This window comes from Glandiceps talaboti, chromosome 1 (genome assembly GCF_964340395.1).
Source record: "Glandiceps talaboti chromosome 1, keGlaTala1.1, whole genome shotgun sequence".
Classification (NCBI taxonomy): Eukaryota; Metazoa; Hemichordata; class Enteropneusta; family Spengelidae; genus Glandiceps; species Glandiceps talaboti.
The window spans coordinates 20462342-20478361 of NC_135549.1; the positions used below are offsets into that span (position 1 = coordinate 20462342).

At 35.8% G+C, this 16020-nt stretch overlaps 1 protein-coding gene across 1 annotated transcript in view; it reads right to left on the reverse strand.

Annotated features, from left to right (window-relative positions):
• The window catches only part of LOC144432807 (alpha-aminoadipic semialdehyde synthase, mitochondrial-like), a 20825-nt gene extending 4805 nt beyond the window's left edge, over positions 1–16020 (reverse strand). Inside the window, exons 1-16 of the mRNA XM_078121090.1 lie at positions 15784–16020; positions 15147–15323; positions 14302–14454; positions 13447–13593; positions 12638–12716; positions 11458–11585; positions 10428–10711; positions 9098–9209; positions 8350–8412; positions 7500–7573; positions 6042–6169; positions 5354–5483; positions 4598–4708; positions 3713–3821; positions 885–961; positions 209–440 (exon numbers count right to left, since the gene is read on the reverse strand). Of these exons, the coding sequence (XP_077977216.1) occupies positions 209–440; positions 885–961; positions 3713–3821; positions 4598–4708; positions 5354–5483; positions 6042–6169; positions 7500–7573; positions 8350–8412; positions 9098–9209; positions 10428–10711; positions 11458–11585; positions 12638–12716; positions 13447–13593; positions 14302–14454; positions 15147–15323; positions 15784–16020 (2241 nt within the window). The remainder of the gene's footprint in view (positions 1–208; positions 441–884; positions 962–3712; positions 3822–4597; positions 4709–5353; positions 5484–6041; positions 6170–7499; positions 7574–8349; positions 8413–9097; positions 9210–10427; positions 10712–11457; positions 11586–12637; positions 12717–13446; positions 13594–14301; positions 14455–15146; positions 15324–15783) is intronic.

The following is a 16020-nucleotide window of genomic DNA, read 5'->3' on the forward strand; positions in this document are numbered from 1 at the left end:
ACTGTTACTGCAACACTGGCAATGCTAGAGAGAAAGCCACAAAGATTTGGGATTTGAGTCCAAATAGAACATTTTTATTGGTAACAAGTCTATGACCATTCATTCTTGCTTGATTATCATCTTGACAACTGACATATCTATGTATCCAAAGTATATGAGCATTTGTCTATTTTGTTATCTACAGCTACAGAGGATAAAAACTACATACTCTGTACCGAAGTGTTCCACGTAGAATTGTGTTGGCAGCGTGAATACCATACTCCTCCTTGTATATAGTAGAGTCTCTGTTTGGGAATCCTTCCAGATTGAAACCAGGAAGAAAGTTCATATGTTCTACATTGTCTAGGAGTGCACCCCCTGCTGGTATATGAATAACCTTTCCATCTTTCAAGTACTTGGCTTCACCCATTGTGTTTAACAGTACGCCACGGGGGCTCCAACTATGGGAGAAAATGTAAGAAAATTTAAGGAGAACAATCAAGTGTAAAACACTGCACTTAAGCATAACAGGCGATAATTGACTATTTTTCAATTTATTATACACACAGAGAGACATACATATTGCCTGCATCATACAAACCTGTAACATGTGCATTCACATGCACTATAAGTACAGACACACACAAGCAAATAGAAATCCAGATGTTATACACACACAAACACAAACACACACACACACACACACACACACATACACATGTATGTATACATACATACACAATACATGCATGCACACACACACACACACAGACACACATTCAGACAGAAAGCTTCACACAGCCTGATAAGACACATAATCACAGACATAGACACTGACACATACACAGACACAAACCCACACAGACACAGACACAGACACACGTAGGCAGGTTTATACAACTCACCTGAATTTGTATCTCAGAGGATTATCAGAACACTCAGGTGCTGGCAATCCACCACAATAAGATATAAAGGATGTGACCTGTAAAGTAAATGAACTGAGGAAAATCACCACACATACATACATACATACATACATACATACATACTTGTGTACTCCGGGTGGGCGTTAAATTTCGACCTGACAGTTACAAATGAGGCTATTGAACAATCAGGGAAAAGCATGAAGACCGGTGTATCAGCTGAGTAGCAAATTGACCTAATATCTTTGGCGGGAGTGTATTTTCTGTGTATGAGATCCAAATAATGCCATCCTGGGAAGAGTGATTAGATGCAGACAATCATAACAAAAACATGGCCCCTGAAGGGTCGTTCTCACTAGAGCCTTTTCGACGGTGTCGACAACGCTGTTTGTATCAACACCGTCGGAAAAAACGTGTCAGAACAGTTGACAACGTTGCTACAACGGCGGAGATTAACGCCGGCGTAAACAGCTGGACCTGCAATGGTGCGCCGACGCAAATTCCTCCAAACGTAGCGTATGAACGCTTTGACGACGGCGTAAACATTCGTCTATATAACCACCTCTAACCTTTACTTCTGATCAATGTTCACAAGGCCAACGACTGATACAGATGGGATGGGTATGACTGTGTGTGACCAGGAAGAACGATTAGACACAGACAATCATAACAACAACATGGCCCCTGAATGTTACTGAACTGATAAGACTTGGTTCACTCGCTAATAAATGTTTAAACATGACCGCAGAAGGTATTTAGAAGGTGAAACGAAACAAAATACATGTAAGTCTAAATAGTATCATGACAGCTAGGGAGAAAGCGACGGTTTGCTGTTATGACATCTGAGGACAAAGAACAGAAATTGAAGGCAAGTGTACCGAAAAATACACAGAAAAATATTACTTATTTTTGATGTCAGTAGCCATGTTTTGTATTATCAGTGGCGATTAAATTTGATATCACTAGTTCCGTGGATATGATTGTATTGAGTAGTTTGTAGTATGAATGTCGTGTATAATAACCATGATAATAGCAAGTACGAAATACACTGTCCATTGTGATGTAATTGCTATTTTCGTCACAACGTGTATTTAACGATTATACGCATGTGACATTGAATGTTGACGTGTTTCAATGTTGACATGGCGTGTATCAATGTTATCGGCTTTAGGCGTCGGTCTTCTTATCGGAAATCAAAACATAAACGCTGGGTGTATGGAGTTTTTCCTGGGAAGAATATTACTTATGTCACCACGAATGAAGTTCCCGGGGTACAAGATAAATGCCATCCGGGCAATACACGCCTCCTACGTCGGCGTGTATTTACCCGGACGGCATTTATTAATTGTAATAAATGCCGTCCGGGTAAATACACGCCGACGTAGGAGGCGTGTATTGCCAGGATGGCATTTATCTTGTACCCCGGCAAATAATTCAATGGTGTCATATTCTTCCCAGGACAAAATCCATACACCCAATGTTTATGTTTTGATTTTCGACAAGACATCCTGACGCCAACGTGACTTCCAATCGAAGCTGACACGTGTCAACAAACTGGATACACGCCTGTGTCAACATTCAATGTCACACACGTTACTATATCGCTATGTTGCACGACAAAAATAGCAATTACATCCCAATGTACAGTGTATTTCATACCACTATGTATTTGCTTGATATTATTATGTAGGATATTCATATTACAAACTACTCAATACAATCACATCCATCATGTGTATGCAACTAGTGATATGAAATTTAATCGCCACTGATAAAACAAAACATGGCTACTGACATCAAAAATACAACTTTCAGCGAAATTGTTTATCTGTGTCTAGCGTAAAGAAACAGCATATTAATTACATGCAAATGAAATACACCATTCAAACTTTTGAAATGTGTATCACGAAGCAATAGTAGTACCGTCTACCTCTCGCAAGTTGTAGTAAAATACACCATTCAAACTACAGTGCAATATCGTCCACAATTATTGTGACTTTTTTGTCCATTCCGTCTTCATCCCTCTCCTCGGCCCAACTATTCCAAACTTGCATGATGAGCTAGTATTTTTTTCTGTGTATTTCTGTGTATTTTTCAGTACACTTGTCTTCAGTTTCTGATCTATGTCCTCAAATGTCATAACAGCAAACTGTCGCTTTCTCCCTGCCATTATACCGTCTACCTTGCAAGTACAAGTTGTAGTATGTGTATTTTATTCACCTTCAAGTTCTAAATACACTCTGAGGTAATGTTTATTATTACGAAAATAGTGTTCAACTTGTGAACGGAAGTCTTATCTGTTCAGTCACAGTCAGGGGTCATGTTTTTGTTATGATTGTCTGCGTCTAATCACTCTTCCCTGGATGCCATTAATTGGATCTCATACACAGCAAATACACTCCTGCCACCGACATTTGATAAATTTGCTACTCTGCTGATACACCGGTCTTCACGCTTTTCCCTGATTGGTCAATAGCCCTCATTTGTAACTGTCAGTCGAAATTTAACGCCTAGCCGGAGTACAAGTATACATACATACATACATACATACATACATACATACATACATACATACATACATGTATCATTCTAAAATAGTAAGATGCTAGTTTGATCTACAACACCATATATAGAATTCCTGACTCTGTGTACTTTGCTTAGCATAATTATTTAAACTGATTTTCAATAAGTTGGGAGTTATTTCACTAAAGTTGCAACCTGTACATCTGATGTTGGGTTTACTGTCAAGTGCAAGACTGTTTCAGCGTGTTGGCATGGAAATCAACTATCTATCAAATGGATAAACTTACAGTTTCGTCATGAGTAGCAGCTTCATCAAAACATTTCATGGCCAACATATGATCAATGCCTGGATCTAGACCAACTTCATTCACTACAGTAATCCCAGCATCCAAAGCGCTACAGACATAAAATATACAGTCAAAGGTCAATGAAAGGTCATTTAAGGTCACACATCAGATTACCATTTCAAGAACAGGCAAGTATAGGGTCAAAGTTCAATGAAAGGTCAATTGAGGTCACAAAGACTAAGTAGATGGTGTATGATATTAAATTATGAAATATACCAATATGATATGAAAATGATGAATGTTTGTGTTATCCAACATTTTTTAAATATCTTTGTTATCCAAGAATTACCTGTGGTACGCAGATCTTATAACTACATATTCTCATTTTATGACAAATGACAATCATATCACCTATACTTTCCCTAGTCATACAAAGAAAACACTGAGGAACAATATCTAACAAATGGTACGTATGCCCTGTAAAATCTGTTCTTCTTCTTCTTTCATATATTACTCAACGTCCCATATCGGACTAGGATGTGGTGTGTTCAAAAATGTTGTATTAGTCATTCACGTTTCTGTCTCTTGTACTCTGTTCAAAGTTGTAACTGCTTGTTTGAATTGTTCTGGTTCTGTTTTCTTCCTTGTCTCTGGTTATGTTGATTATTTTTTGTCGTATTTTTGTTCCAGTCATCGACTGTCCTTGGCACAAGTGAGTATTTAATTGTGACAGTTTATACGTGCCTGATGTTGAATGAAACTTTTTGAGTGTGTGTCGAGTTTGCCTTTAGTTGAAATTGGTGACTGGCCGTTTTGTATTGGTAGGACCAAGTGACACCCCCCCCACCCCCATGGCTTTGTGTAAAATAATGAGTCAAGTCTCACCTCTGATGAAGTTCTGCCATGGCTGGTGTCAGATAACTTGCTGTTGTCAGGTTAGTCTTTTCTTGGATGCACATCTTTAGCACAACTGGATGTAGAGAATATGGCAACAGACTGTAAACACAAAACATAAATTATTAATTTAGTTACAATGATTTTAATGAATTCTGTAGGACTATCAAACAACAATAATATAACATATATTTACTTTAGATTTCTGTGTGCAGTTGAAAAAAAATGAAGAGTTTCTAATCTGGGATGACTACCAGCGATATTCTTGAGGTTTGAGTATAAATGCGTTCCAAATTTTATAACTATAATTATCTTATGTACCCCAAATAATTAAAATTACAAGAGCAAAGCATAGTAATAACTCCAATCTGTTGATGAAGTCCTTATTAGAAGGATGAAAGTTTCAGGAACAGCTTTTCTAAACTATTTGTGTTGGAAATTGAAAAGCTTTATATTACGTTAGACTTACTAACGTCGTTAGTAATACACGAATAGAGACTGCGGAAGAACTGGAGTGAAGAAAATTCTGAATTGCAGACTTGAATAACTGAATCATCACCATAAAACCACCTGCCTCTTTACGTACGGCTGCACTTAACAGATGCCTGTCTGCAGAAAAATGTTACTCAGGCTTGCGAAAATGAACTGAATACAAATTGGAGAAAATATTGCGATGCAGTAACTTAATAGATAAAACAGACTTTTTGTCTCATTGAATGTTGATGGATTATATATGGTTTTTTTTACCTGATGACTAAGTCATGATCTTTAACTAATTTCTGTAGAAATCCTACATGTTTCTGTACATCTACATCATGGGCCACAACATTGGGATACTTCTCTGCTAGCTTCTCAGCTTCAGAACGTATTGCTGAACCTGTATACAGAGAGTGAATGAAGAGTGCTAGGTGAGTCACTCTGTGACAGAATGTAGATTTAGTTAGTGCTAGGTGAGTCACTGTGTGACAGAATGTAGATTTAGTGCTAGGTGAGTCACTCTGTGACAGAATGTAGATATAGTGCTAGGCGAGTCACTCTGTGACAGAATGTAGATTTAGTGCTAGGTGAGTCACTCTGACAGAATGTAGATTTAGTGCTAGGTGAGTCACTGTGACAGAATGTAGATTTAGTGCTAGGTGAGTCACTCTGTGACAGAATGTAGATTTAGTGCTAGGTGAGTCACTCTGTGACAGAATGTAGATTTAAGAGAAGTCACTCAAATAACACAATCTACAAATAGCTTTATAAAATGCCCGATATTTCATCTCATCTCATCTCCCTCCATCCCTCCCTCCTCACCCCCCCCCCATCTCTTTTTTGCAACAATCTATATACCAATCTCAACACACCATACACTCTCATTGACAGCTGAACACTCCTGTCAATTCCCAAGACTACTTAAGATAAAATTGATGATTTCATGCACAATTCTCACCAATAGTGACTGCTACATCTCTGTCTCTAGATAGATATTCTATAAGAGGTGATGATACATAACCAGCTCCTAATACCAGAACTTTCTTCCATGCTGAGATCGACGGCACTTGGATTGCCCGGCGCCCTCTGTTGACAATGGACACACAAAAAAGAGTTAAGTAAATGTATTACAAGTGTATTAAGCTTTTTTTAAGCTGACGAGCATTTGAAGTGATAGAAGCTGAGTTTACAAGCTTTTTTTTTTCTTTTACTCCAAAGGGGTTTACAAATACTCCTGATCTTGAATAATGTCAAGGCATACCTTTGATGACATTACAAATTGTCTTCTGGTATTCTTAGTATTAGGACTAATAAAACGAATTGTGTGGTTCCGGTTACACTCAATTTTAGAATAGGTGGGATAGGTAGATTTTTTATTTAATTTTATTATATATATTTTTTCTGTGTGAGTGTCTCGGTCAGGTTTTCCATTGTTTTCCAAATGGTCTCTGTGTTATTTATTTCTTCCTATCAGATGTATAGCCATTACAGATTGGAAGAACAGTTTTACTTTGTCTTTTTTTAAGTTGATGTCAGTTTCCGCATCCACTATTTCTCGTGAGATTTCACAATTTTTGCAATTTTATTAATTTTTTCTTGTATATGTTTTTTAAAAGTTTAGGGTTAACAGTTAACAGAAAAGCTAGGTGGGGGGTCGGGTAACCGCAACCGAACTTTTATATTTTTTAGGCCTCAGTGGATGGCTTAACAGGGCTTTCCTTCATATTTTCCTATATAATGTACCAATTTTGTTCACTGACTCATTTATAGTCACAAACAATTGTTTACAATGTGTAAGTAAGTAGAATACTACAATAAACCCTTTATAATAGGAAAAAGTACAAAAATGCCTTATGTTCCTTTAATCAGAAACATACAAACTCAGGTTATGACCCTTTAAAGTGACCATATGGATGAGGATTGGGTATTTATTTTGAATTTTCTAAAACAATTTTATCATGGTGTCCTACTTGAAAAATCAAAGTGAAACAACACATGTCATGACCTTCTTTATAACCCAATAAATTGCAAAGGACTGATAAATGTTTAAAATGTTTGTTATTGTGCGTACAATAAGAAACTTGTTTACACATTTTTGGGCTTTTTGCAGTGCATTGAGTTACAAACACAGACTTGGCATATGTTGTTTCACATTGATTTTCTAAGTTAGTAGGACACCATGATAAAATTGTTTTAGAAATTAAAAATCCAAAATAAATACCCTATCATCATCCATATGACAACTTTAATCAGATCTTCATAAAAGCAGCACAAATGGTTGTATTTATTTTAAAATATTTAGCACATTCCATCTTGTTATTTTGAGATGTAGAGCATATCTTATATTCATTGTTTGAAATAATTTTCAAATTTCTTTTTTTTAAATATAAGAAAATTCACCATATGTTATACTCACATTTCACGTTTCCTTCTCAGGTCTTCGATATACTTGTATTTTGGAGTAAGTTCACCATTGGAACATATGATAGCCTATGGAAATGATAGAATGTGACTATACTAATAGAGGTGACAGTGTTTTTTGTTATTTTGTCCAGGGTGATTAGCAGGTAAAATCTACCTGAGCTTTCCTGGCATTTTACCAGGGTTCCCCATCAAAAATAATGGTACATGGTATAGAAAGCTTCGCAAACTTTACCAGAATTTCCAAACTGCAGTAAAAACACTGGGTGATATTAGCTAGGTATTTGGTCATTATTAGTGACTTTAATCATACTATTTAGACTTGAATATATGTTGTATATAGTCAAGATGAAGGGAATTTTTGACTGTGGTGAGTTTTCACAATTTCAGATATTATCTAAAGTTAAAGTCAACAGTATATCACAAACATTGCAGTATAGAAGAGTGTTGTTCAAATTGTGTTACTGTTTTTTGTACAGCCATCCTACCAATTGTCAACAAACAGTTATTTTCTCATCCCAACATATAGAACTAATGGTGAGATTAGCGTTCATCACTATATAAAGTTGAAATCCGTGTCATTTCAACGCGATTTTATTTCTTCAAATTTCACTAAATCTAGAAAATATAGAAGCGATACACAATTAAAAGAATCTATGATATGAAATGAAAGTCCCCTACATTTAAAACGAATCTGTTATCTTGGGTGTTTCTAAGCAGTGCAAAAACTACAACAAAGAATTCTATAATTTGTTTAAAAACATGTATCAAAATTTGTTTTGTCTATCTATAGAAAGCAATAAAACCATGGATTTTTGTGGTATTTTAGACTTATATATACTCACATCTCTGACAACTGGTGACAATTGAGATTCGCTTTCCAAAGGAAGATTTGCATCCATTGTTGCCTGAGGAAATTAACAGAGGTAAAATGTTAGAGATTACGGTCTGTGCTCCAATGAGAGAAATTGCATAAAACAACCAACTCCTTGTACATCCATGGGATAATTTAATACTCATTTTTATTTGAAGATAATAATATAGACTCCTGAATATTTATATTCAGCTACTACATATACATGTCTGATGAGTTCCTTGAGATGATGCATGTACATGATAAGAGACGTATACTGAACACTGAATAAGGAACAAGTTTCAACTCAATGTTTCTTGGTCTCCACGCATATATGTGATGTAAAATCATGAAATAATACAAAAAAAATAATGAAATTACTTTCCAGAACCTAAAGTTTATGAAAATGGCAGAAAACCATGATCAAATATTAAAATAACCATGTACAAATCAATCCGTATTCACTAATTATGTTCAAAAACAAATACTTTCTATATAGCTGCCAATTCTTATTCTTCAAATAATCAATGACAGTACAAATACTTCAAAAGGAAATTATATAACCAAAAAAATTGTGTAATAATTTACAAAGTAAACATCAACAACCCTATCTACATACAAAACTTTTCAGTTCTTCAAATCTCACTTTAAAATTCTCTTATCACGTTTTTGCCAACTTGCTAATTCACTCACATTTACTGACTTTGTGACTGACAGCATTTTGTTAATACTTTACTCACCATTTCTTCTATGTAGGTTCGCAGTAAATTCCCAAAGAAGTCCGTAGCCTCTCCTGGTAACTGTGCTGGCATATTGCCAATGGAACACACCAAGACCCCTTCACCTGAAAAACTACAACACAAACACAGTAAAAAAAAGCAAAATAGTCAAGTGTTTACACAAGGATTTGGAAAACACGATAACAGAGGGTAGAAATTTATACTCAGAGTCAAAATATTACTTGGAAGTGAATCAATATGTTTTTGTGGCAACCCAGTAAAATACCTAAGGTACAGGAAGACTTTACACAATTATTGTCCCTCAAAGACACTGATAGGAAACCAGTAAAATACCTCCGAGAAACTCAGAACTACCCATGAACAAAACACTAATGATCTTTGAGATTCACACATTGAGATTCACTTTCAAAAGATCACAATTAATAGCAGACGGTATGCAAAGTGTATGTTTAGATATTCGTGTACAAAATGTGCCAAAAAAAGGAATGTATAATTTATGTAATGTACTGGTGAGACTCAGATAGCAAAGCACCTTCAAAGTAAAGTTGTAATCCTTACATATTGGGGGGGAGGGGGGGGGGGCTGGATACTTGAATTTAGCCATAGTTTTATAACGGTTCTCATTGCACGACCAAGAAAAAATGGTATGACATAACAAACAGACAGTTTGACAAAGCCTGTCGACCAGGTCAGGCGAAATGTTACTCGCAGGTAATAAGGAACTTGCAATTCAGACTGAGCATGCTCAGATGCAAAGGACTATGGGATTATCTGTGGTTATCGTAATACCTAATCTGCAGCTACCAATAAAAAACCTCCCACAATAGTCAGGGTAAACTATGAATTGACCATTCGTGGTTGCAAACAATGTAAAAGTATTGTTTACAGTAACAATTTATTAGTATTTATTATCATATTTCCCATAGTGCAACATTCAACATGGCGGGTTTGCAAGTTCCCTATTAGAATGTTTTGGTCGTGCAATAAAAACCGTTATAATACTATTTTATTTATTATCAAGTAAGAAATTACTGTACAAAAGTGAGGATTTTAGTAGCAAAACTGTAAGACGATAACAATGAAGAAAACAAAGTTGTGTCATACTATATAGCTGCTATATCTCATCTTTGTGCAAGGTTCAGTGATATTCCTTGGTGCAAGCAGAGAAATGACTGGATATTTTGAATTGCAGTTTCGAATTCCCCCTCTACGTGAAAATAAATCACCTTTGAAATGTTCATAGACGTCACTAGTATTACATAACCAGAATGTCTATGGATATCTTGATTACCAGCTACCCCCCTCTAGGCATAAATGGAATCACTCTCACCTTTCTGTCTTGAAATGTTCATGGACATCACTAGTATTGTACAAACAGAATGGTGCTTCAATACTTGTAGTGTAGTCAATGAATTCTACAGAGCCTTCAGGATCGCCTGAGATATCACATATAGCTAGAAGACGATGAGGTAAACCTGGACATCCTTCACTTGTCTCTGTCTTTGGACTAGTGTGACGATCTAAAAGTGCTGCGGTGTCTTCATTTATGAGTAGTCTTGGATGGGTGGGTGCCCAGTAAATACCATTTACTATGACTGATGCCCAAGGTGCATACTGAAAAACAATGAGCAATAATATTAATACATTTTGTGTAATATTGCATACCTGTATGTCAACTTTCCTTAAATGAGATAATGGTAAAGACTTACAATGCTAGAACCTAGATGTTGTAACCTCCCAACGGAACAAAAATCTGTGCTGCCTCTAAGTGTATATAATTGAATCCTTCACACAACAAACCCTGTCCTACCATGTCCCCATTTTACACAGCTGGGTTGACCCAGTGGTTCAAATATTACATTAGCACTATATTTTTTTTCAAATGGTATAACCTAGAATTTATTTCAATTCAGCCATTTACATATTATTTCAATTGCTGCCACTTCAGTCATAAACGGAGAAAGAGGTATGTCATTCCTGGCATAACTCAAACACTTCTGCTTTTAGAGTGGCCATATAAAACAATTTTATCATGGCTTCCTCCTTAAAGAATCGATGTGAAACAACATATGACAAGTCCTTGTTTGTAACTCAATAAATTGCAAAAGACGTTACAATAACAAACTTTTTACACTATTTTTTAGCTTTTTGCAATTTATTGAGTTACAAACACAGACTTGGTCGATGTTGTTTCATTTTGATATACTGATTTCACGTAGGAAGCCATAAAATTAAACATCCAAAATAAATACCCAATTCTCATCCATATGGCCACTTAAATACTGGGTCTCATAAATGACTATCAAACACATATTCTGGTTGGTCAAAACCAATTCATGGACACTATTTTATCAACTCACTCTGGAACTGAAATTTGATGCATAAATCTCTGGATGTTCTTCAAATTCTGAGTAACAAAATCCTCCTCCGTTCTTCCTGTACAGATGATCCTCCTTATTAATCACGGTGGCATACATTGTTTTATGATCTAGAACAAAGGAAAGAATAGCTGATTTACAAATAAATACAGTTTTAATCACCTTCACTCCTAAGTACTTATTACCATCAAATAAATCAAATCATGAATATTTATATATTCTGCTGCAACTAGCAAAATAACGCCAGTGCGTTTGCTTGAATAAAGTGAGCTTCATGCAAAGAGAATTAGGTAAAGGCAAACAAGATAACTGATACAAAGACGACAGTCGATGCCTCTGATAGAGGTTGATGCAGATTTCATCAGTTTTATGTTATGCATGTTATGTGTTTGTCTGTCAAAATAATTACAGGGACATAGTCCGAATCCTTGTTTTATTAAATCTAAATCACCCTCTGCAAAAGATAGACATATGCAACAATTACATTACAATGTATATGAATCACCCTATTCAAGATACAGACAGACACAGGCAACTATTGTATCCATTATTCCTGAACAGCTTACTTTCTTTGGTGTATTGAATCCAGGTTTAATTGAGTGGGGTTTATACTTTGAAAGTTACCAACACTAATTGCATTGCATGTCTTTGCGCATAAACCCTGCCTCGAGCATTCCTGATTGTCAATAAAACAAGGAAATACACCGGTGTTACTTCATGAATTGTATGACATATGCATGTCTTGCTGACTCCCATAATGCAATGTGTGCATGGCACGACCTCCACTGAATAATGAGTTTGAAACAAGTTTCAACTCTGTGTTTCTCTTCAAATGCACAAAAAATATAAGTGATGGAAAATCAAGAACCCAATGTTTACAGAAACGACTTTATTTCCCAAAGTAAGATTTGCCCTACATTAATTCTAGTATTGCATACCTTAACCTAGTTATGAGATGCAAGATTAGTATGAAAATTGTTTATGTAACTATATGAACACTACTGTCTGCTGCATGTGCTACTTTAGACAAGGATGAACTACAACATAAATATATTTTAAACCTCACAGCTTGTTCAAATAATTACATCTTCATTTGACATAATTATGAATTTATCATCATCGTCTTGTAAATTTGGTATGTACAGTTACTGACAAATCCTACCTCCATATTTAGCCACATATTCCAAATCAGCTGGTCGTACAAATTTGTGTGGAAGTTCTTTGAATATCTCCTGAGCACCCTGTATATACCCAGATGAGAGAGAAATAAAGATCATTGAATTCAACAAAATCTAACAGAGAAATATCACAGATTATTTTTATCCCCAAATTATCAATCCAATATTCATCAATAATGTCGAAAGCACCTCAGAAATAAACTCTTTAAAACATTGCTGTTCATTTATTCAAGTAAACTCCAACCCATTCTCAGGTAAAATCAATAAAAAACGTCTGGGATCATCATACAAATTTTTGGAATAAACTTCGAAATTTATTCATTTTACAATCCAATATGGCTGCCAAATACTGTGTTTATTCTATGGTAAATAAAATATTAATGATTGCCTTGAAAACAAGATGGTGAAACCCCAAATTTCATTTATTATTTCAAAAGGACCACAAACCGGTTTTTTATATGAATGATTTGGTAAAGTTTAGAAAGAACTCAAGAATTTTGATTTTCAGCGAAATTTGTCCCATGGTGCTTTTTACCTTAACTCCAGATAAAAACATGTAGAAGTTAACATCTTTTTAATATGAATAGTTTAACATATAGATGAAGCCAGTGTTATGATGAGCCAAAAAAAAATGATGCCCCTTATGCTTTATAACCAACTGACCACTGATCATGACCTATCAAGTTTAAGGTGTTCCAATGAGAAAGAGATATATATACATACGGTCAACTTTACCTGAGAGCTAGCACGAGTGAAGTCAAAGGTCAAAGGAGGACAAGAACAAAACTCTTACCTGGGAGACATTACCAGCACCAGTGAAGACAAAGGTCAAAGGTCCTATAGATTTTGGCATCAGTCCAAGTGCTATTTCATCGCCTGCATCTCTGACAGCTTGTTTAGCCATACCACTATTGCGATAGTTGTGAGCTGAACCTATATGCTGTATATAAAATACATTACGGTTTAATACATTACGGTATACATTGCGGTATAAAATCAAAGTACAAGTATATGAAATAAACTTACGGCACTCCCAAGACACTATAATTTCTAAACATAAGGATATTGCACATTTTTCTGACTAATCATTATTTAGTGGGGAGAATTGTGTTGCTCATTTTGAAGAGTAGAAATTTCCCTGACATTTTTTTTTGTCATCGGATCACTTATAATTTATGTCCTAAAAACAGACTAGAGTTCAGTCAATTGAATGTTTGAATAGGCAGACCTTTGGTGATTAACTTTTAAACACACAGTAAAGATTACATCCAAAAAACATATCAACTCAGCTTTCCTTATAGTGACATGATCCCTTAGATCGCAAGTATTGTCCTTGTAGTGACAAGGCCCCTTAGGTCGCAAGTATTGTCCCTGTAGTGACAAGACCCCTTAGGTCGCAAATATTGTCCTTGTAGTGACAAGCCCCCTTAGGTCACAAGTATTTCCTTAGAGTGACAAGCCCCCTTAGGTCGCAAGTATTGTCCTTGTAGTGACAAGGCTCCTCGGGTCCAAAGTATTGTCCTTTTAGTGACAAGGCCCCTTAGGTCCCAAGTGTTGTCCTTGTAGTGACACGGCCCCTTAGATCACAAGTATTGTCCTTGGCTGAATGAAGACAAATATTGCCGAATACACCAAATCATATATTTACCATAAATGGAGTATGGTGACCTAATCCCAGCAATCTTAATCCTATTCCATGGAGTATATTGATCATTCCAGCAATGCCGGCAAATTTACCAAAAGCTACTAAACGTTTACCAGTACTGTCTACCATCTTTTCATAATCCACTAAACGGATATTCTGAAAAAAAAGAAAAAAAACTCTCTCACTTCTGGTTTATATTTGTGTCTGGAATTCTGTCCTCATGGTCAATCAATTTGTGCACCCCTGCATGAATTTGAAACTTAATATTGTATCATTTTAAGTGCTATCAAACAGTAAGAGTTGTTAATGCTGCAACATCCCGTGGGAAGAGGCAACTCCCTTAGACAATTATACGGTGGGGGAAGGGGGTGCACTGGACAGGGGTATTTTTTGTGATTTATAAGAAGTATTGCGAAAAGATACTTTTTTTTATAATTCTCAGAAGAGCCCCTCATATCATTTCACCTAATTCCAAACTAATCAAGGTGGTATTACCAACAAGGTACGTGTACTGACATGAATACACAGTAGTTAGTGCCTGTAATTTATAGTGCATATTATGTGAAATTTATCACGTACTTTTTCCAGTGTTATCACATTCTTAGAAACTATTTCATTTCATGTCAAAAACGTCATTCTCCATAAATTTCCTGGGATAATACTATAGCCATTTCCAGAACTTTCAAGAAATACCTTGAAATTAAAGAAATCTCATAAACTTCCAAGGAATGTAAGTGCATTGTATGATGGGGTCTTCATCAATATTCTACAGAAAAGGCATATAAACAAAGCATCCAAAAAACTAGACAATTTGTTATAGCAAACTCACTAGAACACAATCATCTTACCTTCTCTAGCATAGCATCTAACAACGGCATGTTTTCTTTCTGAGCTTTGATTGTATGTGAAAAGAAGGCATACGATTTATTTGGGATAAGTTTTTCAATCGGTACTTGTTTGACACCGATGATTAAAGAAGCTTCCGTGATGTCTTCCTGGACTAGCGCTCCTGCATTCTCGTATTCCTGGAAAGGGAAAGAATGATGTCAAGTAAGATAGGCAAATAAAAATCTTCCTTTTCCACTTAATATATGTGTCTAACAGTGTGTCCTGTATGCCAATTCTCGGTACTTGCAAATGGTGTTTTACATCAGATTAGGGTGTTGAATTTTGGGTGTGGACCCAAATATCAGTTTTTATTGTATCATATTTAACAGTACAGCTGCACGAATACATTAACCCACAGATAATTCAATACTGTTCAGGATGAATAATATTATAAGTAGTAAAGTCATGATAGCTAACAAAACAGTTTCAAAAAAAAACATTCCAGTCTCAACTAGTGCAACTTTAAAGTCGCTAGTCAAAAACTGATAATAGCCACAAACATTTACTACAAGTAAATTGTTATACAAATGGAAAACAAGCTCTACATTGCTTGTAATGTATTTCCTTCAAGATCCTGTGCGCTTTTTTTTACTATACCTGCATAGGATAAGCTCGTCTGTTGGAAGGCTGCACCAATACTTTGATACCGTGGTTTGTTATTTCCTGGACATGTTTTGGTCCGATTGCTGCTCTTCTCTCCCACGGCGCCCCGTCTTCACGTCGTAGAGCAATGACCAGGGGTCTTTGTGGTTTTCGAGAAAATGATCGGACAGCATGGATTTGGGTGGCAGTTAATACTGTCCTGTATAACTGTTTTGTATGGTTCTTCCACAT